This window comes from Formica exsecta, unplaced genomic scaffold (assembly GCF_003651465.1).
Source record: "Formica exsecta isolate Colony F162 unplaced genomic scaffold, ASM365146v1 scaffold21, whole genome shotgun sequence".
In the NCBI taxonomy this organism is placed as follows: domain Eukaryota; kingdom Metazoa; phylum Arthropoda; class Insecta; order Hymenoptera; family Formicidae; genus Formica; species Formica exsecta.
The window spans coordinates 1,698,335-1,723,816 of record NW_021849398.1 but is presented as its reverse complement, the minus strand read 5'-3'; the positions used below and the strand labels follow the sequence as shown (position 1 = coordinate 1,723,816).

At 32.9% G+C, this 25,482-nt stretch overlaps 6 protein-coding genes across 23 annotated transcripts; 3 read left to right on the top strand and 3 right to left on the bottom strand.

The window, feature by feature from the left end:
• Positions 1-142: 142 nt before the first annotated feature.
• Positions 143-8,372, top strand: LOC115234878 (DNA fragmentation factor subunit alpha-like). 3 transcript variants are annotated; one of them, XM_029806238.1, is made up of 4 exons: positions 143-204; positions 5,216-5,393; positions 5,617-5,926; positions 6,033-8,372. In XM_029806238.1, the coding sequence occupies exons 2-4, from the start codon at positions 5,216-5,218 to the stop codon at positions 6,151-6,153; spliced, it is 609 nt and encodes a 202-aa protein (XP_029662098.1). In that variant the 5' UTR covers positions 143-204; the 3' UTR covers positions 6,154-8,372. The 3 variants fall into 3 exon arrangements, with proteins under 3 accessions (XP_029662098.1, XP_029662099.1, XP_029662097.1); XM_029806239.1 differs by having other exon boundaries at positions 155-173; XM_029806237.1 differs by lacking the exon at positions 143-204 and having other exon boundaries at positions 4,169-5,393.
• LOC115234874 (D-beta-hydroxybutyrate dehydrogenase, mitochondrial-like) lies at positions 648-3,159 on the bottom strand. Its single transcript, XM_029806233.1, has 6 exons — positions 2,716-3,159; positions 2,084-2,167; positions 1,824-1,998; positions 1,603-1,724; positions 1,415-1,519; positions 648-1,302 (listed from the first exon to the last, which is right to left on the bottom strand). Exons 1-6 carry the CDS (start codon positions 2,929-2,931, stop codon positions 904-906), a joined length of 1,101 nt encoding a protein of 366 aa, XP_029662093.1. The 5' UTR covers positions 2,932-3,159; the 3' UTR covers positions 648-903.
• On the bottom strand, positions 6,967-10,176 carry LOC115234880. Of its 14 annotated transcripts, none has more exons than XM_029806246.1 (5): positions 10,040-10,176; positions 8,886-9,013; positions 8,716-8,797; positions 8,514-8,642; positions 6,967-8,030 (listed from the first exon to the last, which is right to left on the bottom strand). In XM_029806246.1, exons 2-5 carry the CDS (start codon positions 8,964-8,966, stop codon positions 7,804-7,806), a joined length of 519 nt encoding a protein of 172 aa, XP_029662106.1. In that variant the 5' UTR covers positions 8,967-9,013; positions 10,040-10,176; the 3' UTR covers positions 6,967-7,803. The 14 variants fall into 14 exon arrangements, with proteins under 14 accessions (XP_029662106.1, XP_029662114.1, XP_029662107.1 ...); XM_029806254.1 differs by having other exon boundaries at positions 8,895-9,013; XM_029806247.1 differs by lacking the exon at positions 10,040-10,176 and adding an exon at positions 9,501-9,647.
• Positions 9,776-14,978, bottom strand: LOC115234872 (protein NRDE2 homolog). The gene is made up of 10 exons (XM_029806230.1): positions 14,654-14,978; positions 13,824-14,479; positions 13,323-13,686; positions 13,101-13,247; positions 12,417-12,685; positions 11,935-12,263; positions 11,316-11,859; positions 11,081-11,230; positions 10,802-10,977; positions 9,776-10,320 (listed from the first exon to the last, which is right to left on the bottom strand). Exons 1-10 carry the CDS (start codon positions 14,715-14,717, stop codon positions 10,068-10,070), a joined length of 2,952 nt encoding a protein of 983 aa, XP_029662090.1. The 5' UTR covers positions 14,718-14,978; the 3' UTR covers positions 9,776-10,067.
• Positions 14,979-15,287: 309 nt separating this feature from the next.
• LOC115234873 (molybdenum cofactor biosynthesis protein 1) lies at positions 15,288-19,115 on the top strand. 3 transcript variants are annotated; one of them, XR_003883959.1, is made up of 9 exons: positions 15,290-15,490; positions 15,571-15,791; positions 15,912-16,029; positions 16,103-16,270; positions 16,364-16,590; positions 16,693-16,917; positions 16,992-17,226; positions 17,415-17,541; positions 17,623-17,765. XR_003883959.1 is itself a non-coding variant. In XM_029806231.1 (8 exons), the coding sequence occupies exons 2-8, from the start codon at positions 15,702-15,704 to the stop codon at positions 18,234-18,236; spliced, it is 1,677 nt and encodes a 558-aa protein (XP_029662091.1). In that variant the 5' UTR covers positions 15,288-15,490; positions 15,571-15,701; the 3' UTR covers positions 18,237-19,115. The 3 variants fall into 3 exon arrangements, 2 of the variants coding, with proteins under 2 accessions (XP_029662091.1, XP_029662092.1); XM_029806231.1 differs by lacking the exon at positions 17,415-17,541 and having other exon boundaries at positions 15,288-15,490; positions 17,623-19,115; XM_029806232.1 differs by having other exon boundaries at positions 17,415-17,626.
• Positions 19,116-19,479: 364 nt separating this feature from the next.
• Positions 19,480-25,159, top strand: LOC115234875 (hemicentin-1-like). The gene is made up of 6 exons (XM_029806234.1): positions 19,480-20,246; positions 21,495-21,655; positions 22,381-22,591; positions 22,916-23,066; positions 23,571-23,719; positions 24,684-25,159. The coding sequence occupies exons 1-6, from the start codon at positions 20,159-20,161 to the stop codon at positions 24,782-24,784; spliced, it is 861 nt and encodes a 286-aa protein (XP_029662094.1). The 5' UTR covers positions 19,480-20,158; the 3' UTR covers positions 24,785-25,159.
• Positions 25,160-25,482: the final 323 nt, after the last annotated feature.

Genomic DNA, 25,482 nt, shown 5'->3' with positions numbered 1-25,482 from the left:
TGTACATGTAATGCGCAGAGCGCTCTGCGCATTACATGTACACGGTTTACGCTTGTGTGTGTATCCCCACCATTACGGAGTAGTGTTGCTCGCGTCTCAATTCTGGCATCACTGGTCAACAATGACATGAGTGTTCGGTGTTCGTCGATATTTCGGGAGTTTGATGTCAGTGTGTAAGTGTGTAATAGTGTGTAATTAGTGCTGGTTAGTCTTTCATATTATTTATATATATATGCTTATTCTCTATCTTTATCCTTTTTTCTATTATCTATTTTATTTATTAAATATAATTATATATATACATTATATTCCTCTCTCCTTTCTTTTTTTAAATGAAATCAACAATGATGATTGTATTTAAAGGCTATTTTCTTTCTCTCTCTCTCTATTCAAATTATATTGTATCACGATTATAAACTTTCAGCTATTCAATTTTGCATATGTACTGTTTCATTACTTTTTCTAAAATGCAATTTTAAAGAGAAATTATCTCTATTATGTTATATTAATTCTAAAAATTTATGTACTAAATGTATATTGTAAATATATATCTGCAAAATAATTATAGCTTGTGTATATTAAAATATATAATTACTTGTGCATGATAGTTCTTATATATTAATTCTAAAAATTAAAACTTTATATTTGTATAAATTTTGTAATTTTATATATTTATTAACTTTATTAAATTTGCACAGTGTTTCGCTGCAGCTATTTTACATAGGCAGTGTTTTGGACAATTATATAATCTGCTATAAAAGTTTTTGCCTTTTTTCTGTTTTATGTAAGACTTATTGTTATAGTGTCATTTATTCTCAAGAAGTATCTCTTTCCAATTGTATTCTTTCTGAGCATTGGTTTGTCAATATATATATATATATATATATTGCGCAGGAGATATATTTAATTTTCATACAATATGTCATAAATTGGTTTTGGCAGATAATGATTACACAATGCTTGCATTCTTTCACTGCGCGTTACAGGTGTATACCGTCGCATCGGGAAAGTCTTTACCACAGCATCCGTTAGGGTTCTCGTAACAGCGGTTAAATCTGCTTCTGGTCCCTGAGTGTACTTTTCTAAAGCCAACATTTCCGCCTGAAACAACTCTTGACCATATTCCTTACGAGTTTGGGGATCCAATTGAGTCCACATATCTCTAGCCTGCTCTAACAATGCAGTATTGTCCTTTAGCCATGCATTACCAGACACGTATTCTCCAGTTTCGACAATTACAACATCCACACCCCATCTCCGCATCTCCAATCTTAAGCAAGAGCCCCAAGCTTCTATAGCGGCCTAAGATATATTTATAATCTTCTATGAAGCTACTCACAAGCTTTATTAATACTTTTAGTTTCATGATTATACAAATAGATAAGGTACGACATAATCGACAAAGAAAATTTACCTTAAGCGCGCAATAAATGCCTCGAACAGGGCTCGGTATCCGTGCCAAGAGGCTGCTAACAAGAACAATTCGACCCTTCGACCTCCTGACCAAGGGTAGAAATACCTATTATGGAGAAAGTAAAAGAGCATTGTTTCATTATATCATAGGTTTCTCTTACCTTTTGACATTTGTGATGCTTAGAGTACCTGAGTTAAACGTGCTAGGCCAATGAAGTTGATATCTATGCTTCGCTTGAGAACAGATGGGGGCACCCACTCGCATTCTCCAAGAGTTACCCAGGCAGCAGCATGCACGAGTGCCCATAATCCTGAAATAACATGTAGCAGTATAATGACGTAGGATGTAATCTCCATTACACATCAAAGGTTTATAATCTTGTGAGGTTTTAAGAGATATGGCGATATACCAGGAGCTCCATCGGGCAAGTTTTCATTGACATAAAGGAAAGTTGAATGTATATCACATTCGTTGGTAACATCCAATTGTAATGCGTGCAATCTTCCGGAAGCATCATGTTTCAATTTTTGCATGATCTCTTCATTGTCAGCTTTATTAGTGAATCCAGCAAATACAGTAAAGCCCTTAAAAGAAGAAAAGCTATATAGATATTGGCTTTAAATTATATTCAATTTTCAAAATATTTCACATTTTACATATATATATTACCAAGTCATCCAGCTGTTTAGCTAAAGCATATCCGACTCGCGAATCGCAACCTGTGATTAGCACTGCCTTTCCTGCTGTAGTAACCTGTTGCATCGAGTAAACTGTGTATTATGTATATTTAAAAACACGTCTAACTTATTAAATCATAATCTGATAATGGAATTTCATAATACTTTAAAAGCATTGAGCGCGGACGATGATGCTTTCAGAGCCCTTTGTAAAAAAGTGTAAAACAGGAAGTATGCAATGATGATAAGTGCATTGATGCAGTGTTATGAAAGAAGGTCAAAGTTTTCAATCAGGCATGATGCGAAAATCCGTACAAATTCCGATATAGAGAAGGCCTTTGAACTTTTGAATACTCGCGAATGTAGCTGACATTATAAAAGAGGTTGAGGAAGACATACAATTTTATTACTACATAAGTGTGATATATGTATCTTACAATACCGAAAATCAAAATGAGTTATAATTTGTTTTTTCATATGTTAATTAAAAATTTTTTAGAATATTATTACAGAGAGAGAGAGAGAGAGGTAAATATACTATTGTAATTTAAATTTGCTTAAAAAAATAGACATTACAACAATATTATTTGCTTGTATCATGAAACTACATCACAAATATCTTACCTTTAGATTATGGTAGAACAATGTAGATCCTATAGATATAACTAATAGCAACAAGAAGAGCACAAAGCTAGATGTTTGTGAAATCCCAAAAGTATTCAATATAGTTGCCAGGATGACTGCAATTGCATGTGAAAATGCAATGGGTAGTAAACACCGTTCTGCTAACTCCCATGTCTGACTGTCGTCGGACTCTTTATTTCCACTCGATGATGGCATTTTTTTTATACAGATTTTAAATCAAAATCCTAGTCAAATGTGATTGACTCCATTCGAATGAATTCTGTGGCTCACCTAGGAGCCCTAACTGGGCTATGTCTGAGCTAACTTTAAACTTAAAACAGTGTCTAGTCTCACTGATCTAAATTTAACTACAGTGCTGTGTCCTAAGTTCAAAGATCCTAGCAAATTAAAATATTTGTATCGAATATTTATAATCAAGTAATTAATACTCGATATACTTTTAATAATCAATATTATATTAAATTATTAATACAAGTTTTTTATATCATTTAATGTGTAAATAGATAAAATTTATGTATTTAATATAATAAAAAATAGGAATTTATAAAGTATGTTCTATAAATAATAGTTAATAATTTTTTTCATGTGCGGTTTATATATATATATATATATATATATATATGTATTGTATAATATATAATATAATAATAATATAATATATAATTATCTTTAAGTATTTTCTGCGAATATTGCATTTATAATTGCACATTGGTTATTTATCATTGAAATAATAAATTAAAAATTAAAATTTTTTTTCTTTCTTTGTTGCATTTTAAATTGTTAGAGAAAATCACAGACACATGTATTATATTCTTTATATTAAAATACTTCAACATTGCAAAATAATAAAAGGTTTTAAATCAAAATCCTAGTCAAATGTGATTGACTCCATTCGAATGAATTCTGTGGCTCACCTAGGAGCCCTAACTGGGCTATGTCTGAGCTAACTTTAAACTTAAAACAGTGTCTAGTCTCACTGATCTAAATTTAACTACAGTGCTGTGTCCTAAGTTCAAAGATCCTAGCAAATTAAAATATTTGTATCGAATATTTATAATCAAGTAATTAATACTCGATATACTTTTAATAATCAATATTATATTAAATTATTAATACAAGTTTTTTATATCATTTAATGTGTAAATAGATAAAATTTATGTATTTAATATAATAAAAAATAGGAATTTATAAAGTATGTTCTATAAATAATAGTTAATAATTTTTTTCATGTAATAGACTATATATCGTCTGTGATAAATAATATACCATAAAATATATATTGCACACAATATATGTACATATATATGTATATATACACACTATATTAAAATACTTCAACATTGCAAAATAATAAAAGGAGTCTTCCCAAAATTTTTATCTTTTTTTTTAGTTTAAATATTCTAATTCTTCCATAAAGTATCTTTCCACTAAATCGCACATTATGTGTATTCCATGTATCAAAATATCAGAGAAATATTTTTATTTTTAATCGCCCTTTTCAAGTTCAAAGAAATGGAATCGATTGGCACGTGTCGTGAATTATCTCATCAATGTTTTTGCATCCGGAGATCGTCCTCTTTATTGATGTATAGGTATTTTTATAAATTTCTCGTCTCGGCGCCGTGATGAAAAAATGAGCGCGTTCGTGCGGAGTAGGGGTAGATTATTGATTTCTGTATGGGGGATGCCACAGGGGACAGAGGGTTGGACGGGTAGATAGGTGGGTGGGATAGATGCTGTGTCGGGGTGTCTCTCGCTCGCGCGTATATACCTGCGGGAGAGTCTACAGGGGGTATAAATAGAAAGGGTAGTTGCACCGTTGACCCAGTGTTGGGTTGACACACGGTCAGTTCAGTCTCTCTCTTTCTCTTTCTCTTTCCATCGCGCCGCACAATCGTCGTTGCCGCTGCCTTCTGCCGATTTTTTATCTGTGAATTGTTTAACAAATATACCAACACAGTCTCGAGTCTCGTTCAAATATTTGTTAGTCTACCAGGTCGATCCAACGCAATCCTGAGCACTGCCCTTTCATACTTGATTGTTTCTTCCAAGTGTGATACAACAATCCGAAAAATCATCGGTCAGACAGCTGGCGTCGTCTAGTGCATCTTTGTCAAGGGGATATCTTTATCTCATTGACGTTAATAAAACAGCGTGTTTGTATACAGTGTTCATCGCATAAAACTGTTTGTTACATCTCGCATAAGGGCGTATTCTCCCTCCTCTCTGTTATCATCGGACGCGCGACGAAATCATTCAAACTTATCGTCACACTGTCGAAGCATCATCGACTAATTGATGTGCAACGAGAATCAGGCCTTAGCAGCAGTCAATTTTCTCCGAGAAAGTAAATCTTTTCCGATTAGACGGTTGTGTTTATCACAGGGCGTAGAGGTCCCAGTATTGTGCGATACGAAACGGGAATTACTAGCGATCAGCGAAGTTAATATTTGCTCTCGTTTGCCGCCCGTGAGGAAAGATGTCAGATACAACGGGAATCACGCAGGGAATGGGCAATCCTTACAAGATAGTCGATCACACTAGGGAGCGAAGAAAGGGCATCACCGCTTCGTCGCTGAAAGAGTTGACCAACATCGCACGCAATCGTCTGGCATTACCCGTGGACGCAGATCTGACAATCGTGCTCGAGCAGGATGGTGAGAGAATATTTATGCTGCAACATGTACAATCGTTAATTTTTAGCATATACATGCTAGATACTTATAATTTTTTATATATTTTTTAAATTATTAATTATTTATAATTTACGTCATATAAATATGCATATCATAAAGAATTATTCAACCAATAACTAACTATCTTTATAATAAATAGAACTATTTTTTATGCATTGATGATTTCCTTTGATTTTCCTTTCAGGGACAGAAGTAGATGACGAAGAATATTTCGCCACATTAGAAAGAAATACAAGCTTGATGGTGTTACATGGTGATCAAAAATGGATCGCCGCGGGGAGTAGCAAGACGGCGTCCCGTTATATCGTTGTAGATGATGTGGATGCGGAAGGTGGTTCAAGGACTGATAAAATTCGACGGCGGCGAATGCCCATAGAGCCTTTGGTATCGTCGTTACATGGCGATCCATCGCATATCTCGCTTCTTGGAGGAAACGACCTGGAATTACTTAGCGATATGGATCCTGACAGTTTAGCTGATATAGTGCCTGATAGGTAGATAATAAATAATTACAGAATTCTTCCAAGTATAATTATCTTAAAAAACAAAGAGAAAAAAAATACTATTATTATTAATTTGTTTTTTTCAATTTCGTTGTAGACTTTTCCTTGAGCAGCTGAAGGAAGCTTCAGGTAGATTTTTGGCGGAGAAGCGACAAGCACAAGAATCTATGGCCCTTCTTCAGATGTATGCAAGTGGTGGTGAGATGGAGCGAGCGTAGGCCATGTGGGGGGTGGGCGCCCTCACATTGGCTAATATGTATAGAGTGCGACGTCGCATATTCTATAAAGGTCGCCAACTGCAACAAACTTTAATCCTATTCTGGAATTGAGCCCATTAAAATTTTTATTTACGATAATAGAGTGTAACTGAAAAAACACACAAGTATTAGTTAACAAAGCTGACATATATATCGATGATAAAGATCTCATATTCTCTCTCGTTCGCATGAAGAACATAAAGAATCGCAGAGACAAAAGAAAACACTGTACAGAAATTAAACACAAATAACTTATTATTCGCTCTCGGGAATTTAGTACTAATAATAATAATCATAGAAGTTTTGTCTCATATATAGAGGAAAAATAATATAGTCCTAAGTTTTTTGTAGAATTTTTTTAATCTATATACACAATTCAGTGGCACAACTATGCTTTAGCAATACTTTACATCCTTTAGTGAGCGTATGGAATTGCTTTAATACAATGTAAGATACCTTGCTATACCGACAGAATTATATACGCGCAATTTAGCTGCTAACTTATCTGAATATACATATAAAAAAGGAAGCTGTGCATAAATAACATTTTTTTGAAGTGGATATTCCGTCGCCGCGTTGCCATATCAAGTTTTAGCAGAAGATATTTCGTTTATGAGATTTTTGTACTTAGATACCGTCATACCGAGATTTAGTTCAACGAAGATTGATGGAATATTTAAGACTGAATTTATAGAGAAAACGAAAACCATCCCCATAAAATCACTAATTCATTGTACACTAACATTAGCGACGTAATAGCGACAACAAAAAAAAGTCGATATCAGCCCTTTGATACCAAGCAAAATTGTGCTATTTGATAAAAAAACAAAAACGTGGAAATTTGCAGTAAAGAAATAGGTATTTCTAGCAAGATTATACATACACATAGCTATAGGTACTAAATATTATTCCACAATTAAAGGATTATATAATATAATCTAACAAAAGCAATGTCATATTTATATTCATGATCCTCGAAAGTTACAAATTATAAAGATAAAATATAGATAATACTTACATTTTTTTAAACCGTAATAAGAAAGTGTATGTCTATTCTTTGTAGAAATGCCTTTTCAATATATTGTAACGTGTGTTCCTTGATATTTATATTGTAATATAATTATCATATCTCCTATGCACATACACATTAACCGCATTATACATATATTTACATCGGAATGCAAATATACCACCGCCGCATTTGAATTCATGGAAATGAAAAGCGCAACAGTATTAAACTATTTGTTGTTATCGATCGGATATATCATGTTAAATTAGGCGCAATACTTTCGGTTCCACAAATCGATCTTAGGGTATTAGTTTATAACGAATTGAAGTGATTGATACGAAACTTTCCCAAAATGAATGAAGATGTGTTAGAAAGTATATAAAAAGGACACATTAAATAATACTGCCAGAGTTAAAGGAAAAATCGATTAATGCTCAAATAATATCTCCGATCATAAAGAGGATCTTGCGCATCTCTTTCATACCCGCATCTAATGCGCGGTATCACAAAAATAGCATGTTCTATATTAACACATGCCATATTACTCATTGTTATCAAGTAAATTTTAAGAATAAAAATACGCACTAATAATTTTAGAGGAATTAAGTTTTAATGGAATTCAAGAAGTTGTCGTTTATAAGTTGATGTAGAGCGTGGGAGGTATCTTTTATCCGACTGGATGCGTTACGTAATTGACAAACAGCCTCTTGTAATACCAGTTCACTTCTCAGCAATTGTCGATTAACAGTTGACAAATCTTGTATGCTGTTTGCGATCGTGCCCTCGGTCATTTGCAGAATGTCTCTATCCAAAGTTTCATTGCATTCGTCTGTTCAAGTTTAACATATGTCAATTTAAACAATGTTCAAAATTAATAAGCAGTACATATATATGTACGTCAATTTTGTTTTGAGGTATAATTTAATGTTTTTCATAAATGCTGTTTTATAAGAACTTGTAAGAAAATTGTTTGTACAGTGTAAATTAGAAAGAAACTATAATTATCGAATTTTAGATGCAATAAATCGAAATTGAGTTATGATAGAAGTACAGATCACCAAAGAATTAAGTTATCAATATTCCACATACAAACATGTAATACTGTTTAGCCATAGTTATGCACATATTATACTACTGTAATATTAATAAAAGAATGTTAACAAAAGTAAAATATTTGTCAATTTTAAACATCCTATTAAACATAAGATGTAATATACATAATGGTTTACAATACTTTATATAATATTCCTATAAATATAAGAAAAAAAATATAAAATAAATTAGAAAATATTATGATTGTTAAGTCGCTTACGTAATTTTTTGTGAAGTAAACTATTGTATTTGATAGAACTCTTTTTAGATTTTGATATCTTAAGATCTGTATAAGGAGGGCAAGCCATGGCATCCATCGCTCCACTAATGCTACTCAAGCTTGTTAAATCTAAGAGAAATAAAAAGATTTCCACATTGAACATTATCTAAATTTTGTCAATAAAAATATTCAATAAACTAACCGTCATCAGATTCTGGTGCTTCACCGGAGATAATAGTACCACAGTAAGTTGATGGTGCTCGCATAGAGGGAAATCCTAAACCCTATACATGTAACAAAATGTATGTATGATAAATTTCATTATTCATTAAATTTAAAAAATAAAAATTATGGAACACAACAGAGCGATACATGACATACAGTGGCGATGATCGATGCATCATCATCAGACTCTGGAGCTTCTCCAGAAATAACTGTAGCTTTCAAATCCATCTTTTAAGAAATATGTACGTGATGTTTATTACAGGATTTTCATAACACTGTAATAAAATGTATATAATAAGTGTGATTAGAAAATTGGCGATACTACAAATAGTAATCAACTTTCAACATAATTTTTTCATTTAATTTGCTTTTGTAAAAACATTTTATATTACTATTGTTATATTAAAAAATACGCATATAATGTCGCGTAACACCGTTAATTTCAGGTTAGTTTCGTTATTGGAAAAAATACGTGTTTGTAGAATATTATTACTGATTGTTGTAATAAGAAAACGATACACTTGATTAAAAATCACATGATCTTTCCAGTTTGTTTTAAGAAAATGCTTATATAGTTTCTTTTACTCTTTATCATTAATCTAACCACTGACTTCCAGATCTGAACATCACTGGGACTGTTAGCATTATACAAGAATTTTTCTGTGTATATGTGTATAAATGAGAAAACTATAAAAATAATGACGTTGACGACGATGGTTCTTAATAAAAAATTTTTAATTTTGTGATTTTTGTCACATATACCTCTATTCAGAACATACATGGAGCAATAACGAAGATATTTTTCTTATATTTAAGATCCAATTTATTGATTAAACTTATTTTAGGAATTTGATTGACACAACTATTATTGAGAACCAATAAATAATCTAAGGTACTCATAATTGGGCGTCTTGTATATTACATGGTGTATAGAGATACTACCATGTCTCTTGATATGCTCATGATATAAATAAAATATATTATATTTACATCATGTATGTGCTGCATACATATTTTAATATATATATATATATAACATATATAACATTCTAAATATGACAATATTTTGTTTTTATATGTGGAGTAGTGAATCAAATTGCACTTTATATTTTATTGTGATTCTTATTTTGTATATTGCAAAATATAAGATTTATTTATATATATATACATTCACTATTCTCAAATATTTTTAATTTATGTACTGTACAAGTTTACAATTGCAATACTTTTATAAATAATAAACTTATTGTAATAAGAAATTTATATAAAATAGTAAGTATTATATTTTTTTTTATATATACCTTTTCTTCTAGCTATTAAATAATTAAATTATCCACGCAGAATATCCAATTCTTCAGGTGTGACATGCAGTCTTAATTCTTTCTCGCGTATCAAATCTTGGATCTGTGTAAGAAGTTGAGGTGCTACTTCAGCTGCATCTATGTAAATGCTTCTTGCCCATGGACACTGCGTGACGCTCTCATGATAAATTTCTTCCCCCTTTTTCTCACACAAATTATGTTCTCGAAGTAAGAACATATACAGTCTCCACAATAACGGGCAACATCTGATTGATGGTATCCTGAAAACAATTTTATGTTAAAATACTATACAACAGATGTATATATATATATATTTTTTGTTTGTTTGTATATATATAAAAGATATACTGGGTATTTCAAAAAGATTGAGGTAGCTATATGTAGACAAGTTCTTCTCATCAAAATAAACAAAAAAGTAAACATCTAAAATGCTTTGTTAAAAAGTTAATGTCAAGTTAAGATAACGTAATTTATTCATTATTTAGTAAATATATTTAATAATATTTGTATGTATTATGTTAACATCAAAATTTATTTCTTTAATCTTAATTTGATATTAATTTTTTAACAAAATGTTTTGGGATGTTTTATAGGAACTTTTTTGTTTCTTTAGTGAAAAGAACATGACTACATATAGTCAGCCCAGCCTTTTTGGAATATCCTGTATACATAATATAAAAGTGATTTTATTCATAAATCACTTAATAATTTGAATGTTACAAAATTGTATTTCTCACTTACTTAGAAAGTGTTAAATGAAACGATAATAGCTTATTCAATGCAGCATTTACTGCATCGGGATGATCAAGTTTCATTAAAAGACCAATACGTCTGCGAGCGGCTAGACACATCGCAAAGGCTCGCCACAATTTCATTTCAGAGCTTCTACTATTAAATCTCCAGGTCGGTAATTCACTCTGCAATAATAATAAGTTTGTAACTTGATCAATTTAATAATTTCCTCATAAAATCTTAGAATAAATATTATTATATATTATTAATGAAATGTAATGCTTTTACCTCTATGCCAGCAAATACAGAAAGAGCATAAAAGTTATTTGGATATATATTTAAAACTCTACTTAGAGTCTCTTTCAACACAGTCTCCAACATCTGAGTCCGTTCATAATGTAATTGCAAAATTGCAATTTGACTTTCGTATAACATTTCCTGTAACAATTTAAAAATTATTATTTTAATTTGTTTATCTCTCAGTACTAAAAATTAACATTGTGACAAAATATTAATTTGGTACCTGTAAATAAGGATAATCCTTGGAATGATCGATACAGTTTCTCAATATCTTGATAACACTTTGAATATCATCATTTTTAATGTATAGAAAGTAAGTATAACATACAATCGCGTCGCATTGTAAGTTTGATAGAAAAAAAGTATCCTTTTCAATCTCATCAGGAGAAGCTTGCAAAAAGTCTTGTACACATGAATGTAAATATGCTTCTATCAACGAGTCTTGATTTTCTAGGTTTTTGCTAGGTATCATTTGACCAAAGACTCTTAATACCCATTGCCTATGCGATTCGTTGTATGTTCTAATATCGAGTAAGGTCTCGATAAATGTTCTGTACACGTTAAAAAGCGCTGCTCTTTCACACTTGTTAGTAATTGTAGAAGGGCATGTGCCTTGAGATTGAATGGCAGTCTCAAGGATATTCATGCAATTACTGAATCTGCCCATTTCCAACTCTATTAAGGCATATTCCTTGTAGAAATATAAATTATTTCTGTTTTCGTCTTTTTTTAGAAACTCTTTCAATGTTGTTCTCAGTTTTTTTCCTCTGTAATAAGAAACACATGTTTATCTCGCATGTTTATTTAAATCTATTAAATATTTAAGTATACAAAAATCTTACTTATTGTCATGTTTTAAAGGTTCATCTTTGTTGAGAGAAACTAGTAGCCTTTCCAATCGCAACCACCAAACATATATACTCGTTCGTTGGAGCGAGGGTAAACTTTCCGCGATTGTATGGAATATTTTACGTACAAAATCCAGATATGGTTCTTGCGCTGGATGAAACTTGAGATATTGGGGACCTGATGTTAAACGACCTTCAAGAATATCCTTCAATAATTCTTTTCTTTGGTCGTGACCAGCCATTTCACCTGCCATAGGATACATAAATGGAAGCAATACTTCCAAAGAGTCTACTCCCCAATTAAAATCTTTCAATATTAAATCCTATAAAAATATAAAATATTATTTTTTATAAATCTCTTATTTTTTAAATATGCTCCATAATTTAATTTTTTCTTAAATAATTCTTATAATTTTATGTTTTTCAATTATTTATAAAGCTATATATTTAAAGTTTTCGAGCAAGATTTAACTTACATTTATATAATAGTCACGACAAGGTAGAAGTGGTACTTTCAGGCACAAAAGAGAATAAATAGCCATTTGAAAATTCGAATTACGAGAGAGAATTGGATGTACAAAATCTGCTACATCTTCAGGTAAAATAAATCTTCGAGAGTCTCCAACCAATTCTAACTCGTCTCTACTGACACTAATCCAGTGGCAATTCTCTCGTAATGATTCTGTCCTTTGCCATAATTGATTAAGTGGTAGCCGTGACATCAATATCATTTCTTCCATTCCAACTAAAATTCAACATTATTATTAGAAACAATGACTAACAGCATATTACTAGAATATAAAAAAAACTCCCCCCTCCCCCTCCCATTAAGTTCTTCTTGAGAAATTCTCTCTAATTGGGTATATATATATATTTTATATAGTTATTATTATTAATATATATATATAACAATTTTCACATTATATTTATTTGCTAGATATAAGATCAATCATTATTGAATTTATATCAAAAAATATATTTAATTTCAATAATAAACTTTATAATTTTCATATAGTAATGCTTCTCAATTAATATCTGATATTATCTGATATTTAATGATCTGATATAAATAATTTGACGAGTTTATTTTCCCTGCAATTTTAATCTCTACTTAATAAAAGTCTTTTTTATTTTATAAATGCATAATATTATGTACTTACTTAATTTCTTTTCATCTATGGATCCACGAAAGGATAAACTAGTTTTATTTAAGTTCAGATTTAAGTTCAGGTTTAGACGTATTGTTTCCCACATTTGTTCCCATAATCCTGTATGCCTTAAGAAAGTTAAACATTGATATAGCATATCTAGATAAAACATAAATACAAGAAATTAGTATAAAAAAGAAATGTGATTAAATTATTGGTGAAATGTCTACTTACATAACAGTTGTGCGTCGTAGATAGAAGGATTTGTTCTCGCGCGCTGTCTCAAAATGCAAAAACATTTTGAATACAAATCTAATACTCGTGGTACAGTACACATTGCTACTGAAGCTTGTGTAACCATAATAAAGTGTTGCCACAATACAATGTTTCCTGAATCCTTATTGACTAATGCCTCCAGTTGATTTGACAGTTCATCAGAAGGTGTTAACTCTGTCATGAAACGTAATTTTAATTTTAATAATTCCTTGGAGTCTATGTTCTTTTCAAGTGCTTTCTCAACAATAGATAACTTTTTCAGCACTGTAGATCGATGTATATCTTTGGCTAATTGGTGTCTTTGATAATAAACCAGAATATCCTGGAAATTGATGTTAAAATATTATTAAAGTTTAACTTTCCTTAACATGTCACATATTAAATATTACAATATTACAATTATAATATTAGAATATTATTATAAAACCTTAAATTTATAAAAAATATTTTATTTAATACCTGAAAGTTGATATATTGTAACCAAAGTTCAACATTATGTGGATCTTCTGCCAGTTGTTCATTATATTCCCGAATTTTACACTTTTGTTCCTCTTCTAAGTTCTTGCACCAAGAAGATACATTTTCATTTACTTCTTCAACTTGAATTGAAGTTTCCTTTTTGATCGTTCTTGTGATAACTGTATCCTTTTTTTTTAATGATTCTATAGAATCAATATTTTTGACATAATATCTGTGAAATATATTCTTTTTTGGTTGCTTATGCTTAATAAAACCAATAAATTTTTCACTAATTTCATAAGCTGGCCTTGCTCTAGCACAGATTGTATTTATATTATTATTTCCTTTATCTCTATACTTGTCTTCAAAATATACATTCTTAACATCTTGTTCATATTCTGATTTATATCTTTTGCTGTCATGTGTACGTCTTTTCCTCTTCGTCTTTTGCGCTTTGTCAATTTTCGATTCTTTCTGTTTTGTATATATCTTTGTATCCAAAAAAATTGTTTCAGATTTTACTTGTTTTTCTGCACTAGGTAAGTCATGTAAAGATTCATCAGATGAAGAATATAAAGACAAGCTAGAAGTCTCTCTATTAATTGGTTCTTGTGTTGGAAAACTCGAATTTGACAACCATTTGATGGGAATATTATCTAAAATAAAAAAAAAAAATTAAAAAAAAACAATATTAGTTACACGTACATCAGAAGATAAATTTATTTAGAAATAGAGAAATTCTCTAGATCTATATCTGTTAAAATATTTTTTTTTGATTCATAATTATTTTCATATGTAAACATTGATCAAAATTCGAAATATGTAATTACCCGTATTGTCGCAACTTGTCGATTCGACATTTTTATCGCTTGGATAAGCTGGAAACAGAGACATAATTTCTTTTTCTTCTTTTATCCGTCTCGTTTTGGAATACGTACAGTCTCACGCTTTTTTTCTTTTTAATCCTCTCTTTTCTAACCCTAGTTTCACTATTTACAAATATAAGACAAATATCTTGAAATTGCAAAGATCGACACTATGTATCCGATATCGTATGGATATCGATACCATATTCCCATATTACTGCCAGTACTGAATATAATGTACGTAACGTAAACTGTAGATTTTCAGTACTGACGGTAATATCGGAACGTAGCCTATATTATCGCGTCGATTACTCTTCTGTATTATCATCAATAGTTTGACTAACTATTTCTAACTTTGAACACGATTTCCAAGGGCGTTACGCTACGCGTACATTTCTCTGTGCGGTTTTTCTGCTATTGAGGGTGCGGTCGAGAAGACACTAGAAATGCTTCGAAGCATTACATTAACCAATCAGAATAAATAGATCTTTACTCTTTTTGTTCTGATTGGTCAATCAAACGCTTCGAAGCATTTCTAGCATCTTCCTGACCGCAGCCTGAATTGGATGATACACGTGACACCGTGACCCGTGACAGATGTGCATCAGGCATGACAGGTGATTGATCAGGACTAATGGAAGGATGGTTGATATCGGTCACTATCAGTTGATATCAATTGACATTCAATGAGGCATAATTGAAATTGTGATATAGAAAAAAAGCAAAAAATGACTGATTATTTCGAATCGTTAAGAGCACGTGATTTAATTATCCTTGACGTATCAGAAGATTACACATTGGGTAAGATATGACAGTGCATCTTTCCGTAAGAAAAACATTGAGATATAATAAGAGATTATATAATTATTTTTTGCTGGAAGGATGCATAATAATACACAAAAGGATACGTAATATACGACCATATTACAAGTGACGTAACGTTTTTAAGGATTCTCTTGTTGTTTCTTTTTTTCTTCTCTCCCATTATATACTTTTAGTGTATATTATATAAATGTTTCGAAAGTGCAATTTCGTCAAGCGACTTTACGGTGTTGCAAATGCATCAACAGAGATTGCCGCAGTTGCAGAGACCTCGACTCGAGTAAGTATTGTTGCATATGCCAGAGTATAGTCTCTATTTTTCTTTAGCGCTTAAAGTTTTTATGCTCGAGTCATAAAGTATTATAGTTCAAAGTAACATTAACTTGCTTGCTTATTACAGTTGCAGCTGCTTAGAACAAGATTGCAAGAGGATGAACAGCATGGAATACTTACAGATACATTTGGGCGTAAACATACGTACCTCAGGATATCTGTCACAGAGCGCTGCAATCTTCGCTGTGAGTTTCTTTGTAAATTATACATATTTTAAGAAGTTGCACAATTTTCTTTATGCTATCAATGAAATTGCAGGTACATATTGCATGCCTGCAGAAGGCGTTAAGTTGACCAAGAAAGAAAATATTTTGAGAACAGACGAGATAATACAGATAGCTGATCTTTTTGTCAAGGAAGGAGTACGAAAAATACGTTTGACTGGTGGTGAGCCCACAGTTCGTAAAGATATTGTTGACATTGTTGGTAAAGTATTTCTCAATATTAATTTTACATTAATGGCATGAGATGTTACTTCAATATTTCCAAGATTTATTTATTTATAATTTTATGCATTAGGGCAACTGAAACAATTGGCAGATTTAGAACAGATTGCAATCACAACTAATGGTTTGACTCTGACTCGTCAGCTGCCAGCTCTCCAAAGAGCAGGATTGGATGCATTGAATATATCACTGGACACTTTGAGAGAGGAGCGCTTCGAGATATTTACTCGCAGGAAAGGTTGGATGAGAGTTATGGCTTCTATAGATCTTGCTGTTCAGCTTGGTTATAATCCTGTAAAAGTAAGTTATAATAAATTATATAAATTTTTAATATCGTGCAGTTTGTTTATATAATATCTATATAATTGTAATCTATATATTTATAACATTTGATGTGACTAGATCAATTGTGTGATAATGCGAGGACGGAATGATGATGAAATAATTGATTTTATCGATTTCACAAAAGAACGCCCTATCGATGTACGTTTCATAGAATATATGCCATTTCAAGGAAACGAATGGAAAGAAAATAAGATGGTTTCTTTCGACGAGATGAAAAGAATAATCCGAAAAAAATATCCAGATTTCCAAGCTTTGCCGAATCAGCCCAACGATACGTCCAAGGTTTGTTTCGTAATACTGAAATTGAATTATATATTCGAGAATATATTGTACGATATATATGTTTCCCTTGATAGGCCTATCACGTGCCAGGATTTGTAGGGCAGGTTGGATTTATTACATCCATGAGCCAACACTTTTGTGATTCGTGCAATCGCTTAAGAATAACAGCAGACGGAAATTTGAAGGTATGTTTATTTGAAGGAAAAGGTGAAGTCTCGCTTAGAGACGCTTTGCGAAATGGAGCTTCGGAAGACGCACTTAAGGATTTGATAAGAAAAGCAGTGTCGCGGAAAAAGAAGCAACACGCAGGTATATATATTTTAATTAAGACAAAAACAACGCCATATTTTATGAAGAAATTTAAAGTCGCGTAAAAGAAATCCTAGTAAAAATAATTTTAACTGATCCTTTTTCTCGTTTTCTTTTTTCTTTATTTCACGTAACCTGTAGCAGTGTCGACAAACCGATCATGTTTATATCTCTGCTGCGTGTTTCAGGAATGTTCAATCTTACTCAGATGGAAAATAGGCCAATGATTCTGATCGGAGGTTAATTGATGATTATGCTAATTAACCAACTATATTAAAATACATCGGGTTTGTCGAGACGTGCACAGATGTTATCGTAAATTTGTAAATCTTTACGTTAACTCAGCCCAGTTAACGAAATTTAAAATTAATTTTAAAATATATTTACGTTTTACAGATAATCATATAGAGAAATTTTATCACAAAATGCACAAGTACAAAATGTATAACGTCGCATCGATGCGATATAAATATTTACCGTATACGTCTATGTACCTTAAAAATAATGCTAGTATTAGAATGTATTCATCATTATCGCACATAGATGAGGCCGGTAAAGCAAATATGGTAGATGTCGGATGGAAGAACGATAGTAAACGCGTGGCAATAGCGAGAGGTTTCGTCAAGGTAGGTCCTATTATCAGTAATCTGATTGCGGAGAACAATGTGAAGAAAGGTGACGTGTTATCGGTGGCCCAATTGGCCGGTATCATGGCAGCGAAACGTACCTCCGACCTTATCCCCCTGTGTCATCCGCTCGCCTTGTCTTACGTAAACGTATGTCTAAGATTGAACGAGGAATTACACAGTGTAGAAATTATATCAGAGGTCAGATGTACCGGTAAGACGGGTGTCGAAATGGAAGCTTTAACCGCCGTGAGTATAGCGGCGCTTACAATCTACGACATGTGCAAATATGCAGCTACTCCTGGTACAATGCAAATACATGGTATAGAATTGATATCAAAAACGGGTGGTATAAAGAGTAACTTTGCAATAGACAAAGAGTAAACAATTTATTTTTATCCCATCGATGAATTATGATGCATTTTGCCGTGTTTCTAGCATTTTAAATAATACAGAACAGTATGTATACAAAATGTACTAAAGGGCTCAAAGACGCAAGTATAAAAGCAAGGAGTTATTATGAATGTTTAAATTGTTTCGAATATTTATTATTTGATTTTTATAATGTTGTATTTTTATAGTTTATTTTATTGCATAATATTTTACTATATATAATATACAAAATTTTATATATATCTTTCATATGTATATAGATAGCTATAACGAAATAATTATAGCATTATATTATATAGAACAGAATTCTTTTAAATTCTGAGTATATGTATCAAAAGAATAATCAATCTTGCATAATTATTAATTTCGAAACGGATGCATACATTTTATCGGAGAACTATTTTAATATATTTTTATATTTATGCGCTAGTGATTAATGCAAAGATAGTTTATTATTCGATTATACGAACCAGCATAATATATATAGAATAACGAAAATTTCAATGAAATATTTAATAATTTTTCAAATTTATTTTTTCATAATTTAAACAGGTTCTCATATAATGATAGTCAATCCTAATAGATGTAAGTGAGAAAAGCCTTAGATTTATACAAAAAGATAGTAAAAATTACGAATGAAACAATGTGCTTCCGCATGTATTAATCAATGTAGAAATATTTTTACATAAATAAAAAATGTATTTGTGTTAGTTTAAACAAATGTACACATATATATTTGTTTGGATTAAAAACGGAGTTAGCTGAAAAATTACTGTGATTATGTACAAAATCAGAGATAAAAATAATCATAAGAGTAAATATTTCATACATATTGTTATGTAAAAAATTGGAAAAGAAATTGAGAGCGAAGTGCAATAATAAGAAATAATACAGTGCTTCCCTATTTTAAAAACTGTTTATATATATTGAAAGTTACACGCGTTTGATTTACATATTTTAATTTTTTTTAAATGTTATATCTTTTCGAAATACTGTAATATATCGTTTAACAAAACAAAAGGAATTTTCTCTTTTATCCCTTATTTCCTTATTTATGCGCAGAAGGAAATTGCCTCGGAAGAGAAGCAGAATAGCAAATATGCCATAAACCACTTTACCCGCGGACACTTTGCGAAAGGGAATAGAGGAGAAGGGTAAAGGAAGCTCCGGGAAGGTGTATACACACCGATTGCTTCGGTAAATCGCGATAATGTACGGCTATTGCGATAGTCGCGCGCGGGATAAACACGTCTCCTCTTCCCGGTTAAGGGAAATCATATCCGATGCCGGAGGACCTTTCGGCGCAATCGCACGTATCCTCGGTGGAATGTGCACGGCGCCACCGTGCCAGGATTTCAGAGAGCTTTTTCGTATCCTCCGCGAGGAGGAAATTTCAGTGCTTGGCCCGCAACCGTATCGCGTCGCCCCGAACTTTGACTCCTCCGCGCGATCGCGCCCAAGTCGCGTGGATTAATAAAAAGAGAATAATCGACGATATATACGACAGCGACAACCGTCGGATTAAACTCTGAAGAGATCACTATAATTTCTCTGACGCGACAATATTTTTAATATATCGATAATTTTTGTGATAAAATGACCGAGAAATCGATCGTATAAAAAAAGTGCGAGGTCTGGATTGATTATGTTTGTGGTATTTTTTCGTAAAAGCGGCGTCAACGATCTCGATTCGCGGTAACATTTCCGCATGTGAGGAGCGCGAATGAGGATCCGGTGAGGGTGAGGGTGAGGTGACGCGGCATTATGCCAACGAACGGCGTGATCCCGCGGGTGCTTTTCGAAGGATCGCAAATGGAAAGTGATCGTTTGTATCGGACGGTGGTGGGAAGGTCGCTGTCAAACGCAGAGTGGCGCGCGTGAATTAGATTAGAGAAATGAGTGCGAAGTGAAAAATGGTCACGTTCCACGGCATGGTCCTCCTGCTCCTGGGAATCGGATACCTGTTACACGCGGAACCACTTTACGGCGAACGTGGCATCGGTAAATGTCCCGTGTTTCCGTGAAACCCTGAGAAACGGTCCCGAGACGCTTTTCACATCGCCGTCTCTGTGTGTTATATACGCACGTAATTCTCGTTGTAACTGAAGTAATTTCACTCGCGCGAAACACACTGGTACACGAGAGAACGGTGTAAATCATTTTTATTATCGAATTTGTTTCGCTGTTCAAGAAGATAAAACACAAGATCCGAAAAACACCGATCTCAACTTACTTGTCTAAAGTCTAAACAATACATGTTTTAGTTGCATTGTCTGCAAAGATGACCATAATTGATTATCGAGATTTATAAAAATTTGACTTCACAAAATTAATTTACTTCTATCAACCTTTTCAATCAAATATAGTTGAAAAAACAGAAATATCTCTTATAAATGCTATTCTATATTCTGGCTGCAGTGATAGAATTGAGATTAATTAATAATTAATATAAATAAGATAGAAATGAGATCATTTAATAATTATTAAATAACTATAATTGACGTTAATCGACATCAAATAGATTATATTCTCAGTTTCAATAAATGGTATATGTAATTTTCGCAAATAGACATGCAAAATTAAGTAATGAAATAATTAAAGAGCATTCTTTACGAGCGGACAGTGCTTTCGAAAAGAATAATTAACAACTCCTCTCTCGAGATGATATCTAAATAATATAATTAAAGGAGCGAAGAGATTACAATCTAAACGCATTATCACAGCGATAGTATCGCAGTATCAATTTCTTGACAAATATATCAAATTACTGTTTTCCTTTTCGAAAATATTCCTAGCAATCTCATTATCGTATATGTGAACTCTCAACAAAATAAAAAAAAAATTATTGAAAATATACTTATACTATTTTCATCAAGAAAGATTCAATATTTAAACATGCTAAAAACATATTCCAATGAAGTAAACAAAACACGCGCAAATCAAATTAATAAACATACGTATATTAAATCTAAAATATTGATTTAATTATTAATTATTGTTATATTAATTTAATTAAATTTAATTATATAATTTCTAAAATAATTATTTAATTATACCATTAATCTGTATGTACACGTATACATTTAAAGCTTGCAAATAATAATATATGTTTATACTGAAAAATTTGGAGAGAAATTTTATCTTTTTTATCATATTTCGAGCCGAAAAAATTCGTAATTCTTTTTCGATAAAAACATTATCGAGAATAATAATTCAGCGATTTCACAGCACCGTTTATCTCTATTTCAGCGTTTTTGCATAGCAGCAACGACACATTTGGAAAGGGGGAAAAGTCGCAGCGCGGCACAAAGAAGACGTATTTTTTCAAAGACACCCCGCACAAGTTAACGGTGGCCATAGGTCAGGCCGCCGTGCTGTTATGTCGCGTTAAGAATTTGGGAAACAGAACTGTGAGTTTCACACGAACACGCATATCTCTCCGAGCTTTGTTAATTTCATCGATCTCGAAAGCGGTTTGCGTGCTGCAATAACTTACATAGATGCTCAACGCGCATTAACCCTTTCGCTGCTGGCAAGTCAAATGTAGCGTGTTCATTAGACGTTTATTAGATTCCATTTTAGAAATAGGAATTTCTATATAATATAAAATCTGTTGTAACTTTTTTAATAAGAAAAGGATAAAAAAAGTAGATATATCAAAGAAGAGTGGAAAGGCATCAGCATTTTTTCATCATTTATGACTTACAGCTGAAAAATCAGAGAATCGATATTCTTATCTTCTGTTCAAGCTTCTTCTCTAAGAATGAGTCACCGTTATGATAATTCCGCGCAATCATAAAATTGAGACGTTTCTCTCGATCTCAGATTTTTTGCAGACGGAGAGACAGTGAGAAAGAGAGAGGTCCAGAATATCTCCCACTTTTTTTTTAACGCTACAAAATTTGTGGAAATTAATACGCTCGCATGAATTCTCTTTTTCGAAGTTGAGAGAGAAATTATACAATCTCTGTGTCTGTATAAATTCTCGTCTATTTTCATCGACTTCATTATAATGCGCGGTGAGAAACGAAACGCGCACGGACGGATTGAATCAGCAGCAGCGAAGGGGTCGACGACAAACTTTGCAGCTACTTATACCTCATTCACGGGGTCTTCCCGTGCGTAATAATCCCAGGTGTCTTGGATCCGAAAAAGGGACCTACACATCTTGACGTCCATGTCCGTGACTTACACGAGCGACGCGAGATTTACGGTAGTCAGCAATCCGGAAACCGACTACTGGAATCTGCGAATAGATTACGTGCAACCGCGGGACGCCGGCATTTACGAGTGTCAGGTTAATACGGAACCGAAGATATATAGAGCCGTGACTCTGAAGGTTTTGGGTAAGTTTCTGCGAGACGAGGTAGGGGCTCGTCCTTCCCCATAAATTGCGCTTAAAGATCTCCCCGAGCGTCTATCGCGCGGCTGTTAGAAGCAATTGTGTTTTAACTCTATTCACTGTCCATCGTCGGTTTGTCGACAATTTCACCGACGATGCGATCCGTTGAAAGAGCTTTATTTGAAATAAAGTAGAATCTATCTCTCGGATAGAATCTGAAACGGATAATAATTCGATCTCTCTTGCGCGTTTCTCAAGTATAATAAAGCCAATCGCGTTATTTTACAATTTTCTCCTCCTCTCGTCTTGTTATCATTGTTTCTATCAGATATACAGGCGAGGATCACGGGTCCTCAGGAGCTATATATCAAGAAAGGTAGCACAATCAGCCTGATCTGCAGCATAGAACTGCAGGATCTGCCCCCGAGCAACGTGACTTGGTATCATGCCGGTGCGGTGATCGATTTCGATGGTCCAAGGTACAAACAGATGTCTATTAAACTCCGTGATGCACAATTAGCCGATAGAATTATTGTTCAAATTGTGTCCATATTGTACGCATTCGTATACACAAACACGCGTAGTAGAACAAACAGTCAAATCGGAAATCTAATTAGAGTAATCTGCGCTGGCTTCGCAATTATCTCTGTCAGGTCACGCAGCTACAACATCACGAATCGTCTATTTCTATGCTATTTTGCGATAATTCGCACAAACAGTTCCATTACCTTGCGAAAACTCGTTGCTTCACCGCGACATAGATGCAGACGTAATAGAGTTTAACACAATCGGCGAAGAAAATCGATTGTGACGGATTGTGGTGTGGGACGAGTATTTCGTGAGGCAGAGTATCTCGAAAAACGAGCGAGATAGAACGCACACAGTTTTTTTTTTTAAATAATCTACACGGATTTTGGCTTGCGAAACTTTCGCAAGTCAGTTTGAGTAATGCTCTCACTTATATACGTATACATGTTCGACAGAGGTGGCGTATCGCTGGAGACCGAGAAGGGTAAACAGGGCACCACGAGCAAGCTCCTAATAACGCGCGCTCAATTTAACGATAGCGGTAATTATACATGCGCTTCGAGCAAAGTCACCCCGGCAAGCGTCATGGTGCACGTACTAAACGGTGAGCAAAATATCGCGGTGGCAATATCGGTAGCGGGAGGGGGGAAGATTTGCGACAGTTAATTTCGAAATTCTCTTTTAGCGAGCGAGCGAAGCGTAATGTCGCGAGATTATTCCCAGAGCACTTTGCAATAAGGAGAATATTTGTTTTACTCAGATCTTCCGCGTCTCCTCGCGCTTTTAATTGCATTAAAATTCTCGTAAATAACGCCGCCCGCGTGCGTTATTCAAATATTAACCCTTCTATCGATATTTTAATAATGCAATATCCCGAAGGCTTCAATCTAAAAAAAATGTTTAAAATTTATTTTTTAACTTTTATTGTACATGATCATTTTCTACGAATATCAAGGAATATACATATATAAATTTTTGTACATTTTTTCGTATTTTTCGCAAGCATTTTGAGATAGTTTAAACTCCGATAAAATATTATGAGTCATGTGTGCGGGAACAGGGCAAAAAAAAAAGTGTGACCTATAAAAGTTAATTATGTAAAAATTTGTAATAGACCATGCACGATTTATCGTTCAATAATGAACAGGTGACGTTGCACCACGCGTTTGTTCGTTGCAAGATATATAATGAATATTTCCCGCGAACACATATATATTATTTAGCAACGATAACTGTGTGTACACAAATTATTTAATGATAATTTCTGATGTAGCATTGTATCTATTTGTTTCTCTAATCACTCTAATGAATACTGTTATTGCATATTCGGAATTTAATAACGAAAGAGATGATCTATCCTCCTCGGGACGATCCATATATTTTTAAGGATCCTCGAGCGCAATTCTTTTTATGTTCCACCGTCCCGCTGCCACTTTTGTAAAGCCGTTAATAAATTTAATGTTTGTTAGCGAGTACTCGAGAAAGATTGACGAGATTGGGCTTGTAAAGATTCGAAGGAGGGACACAAAAGCGATGCGTTAGCCGTCTGGCGTAATTCTCTTTTACAGGGGAACATCCCGCTGCAATGCAACATGGCGGAACTGGCGATGTAAATAGACGACTCGTTCTGCTCGTCTTGATTTTCCTCGTCGATACGATGTTTCGGTGAATCAATCTTGACGCCATCGATCTCCTGAAAATAACTCCCGAATTAGCATCTTCTAAGATGCCTTCCCGGAAATGAGACGCGAGAGTAATCAACGAGATAGCGTATGATTTACAGTAAGAGCGATTTTTTTTTTTATTGACGCAAAGTTATTGGTCAAAGTATATGTTAACACTAATTTAGGATCATCTATGTACGTTCGTTTGAAGAACCCAAAGAATTTTCATCCAATCTCTAATGTATGTGAATTGCGAGGTTCAACCAATCATCCTGATATTAGACTCTTTGGATTCGTCGCTCAAATATCTTTATTCGAAATGTCAGTACGAATACGAGTAATATGTATGTAATATAATAAACTTTTTGGAGTTACACAAACCGTCTTTGTCTCTATATAAATCTTAATCCATTATCTCCTTTTCATTTTGCATGCAATCAAAAATTTTTATACAGAAATAGTTAGTAACAAATTAATATTAATTATATAATATTCTCTGGATTCAACAATTACATTGTTGGTGAAATTTGATTCTTCGAAATATTTCCTGACATATTTTCAGCTAGGTTTATCAAGAGAGATCAATATTTCGTCGTTAATCAAATTCATCGTAATAATATAATAAAATTGTGAGAAGATTACAAATACACAATCCTAAAGATCTGCAAACAAAATACTATTTTTTCAAGATTACAGTAAATCA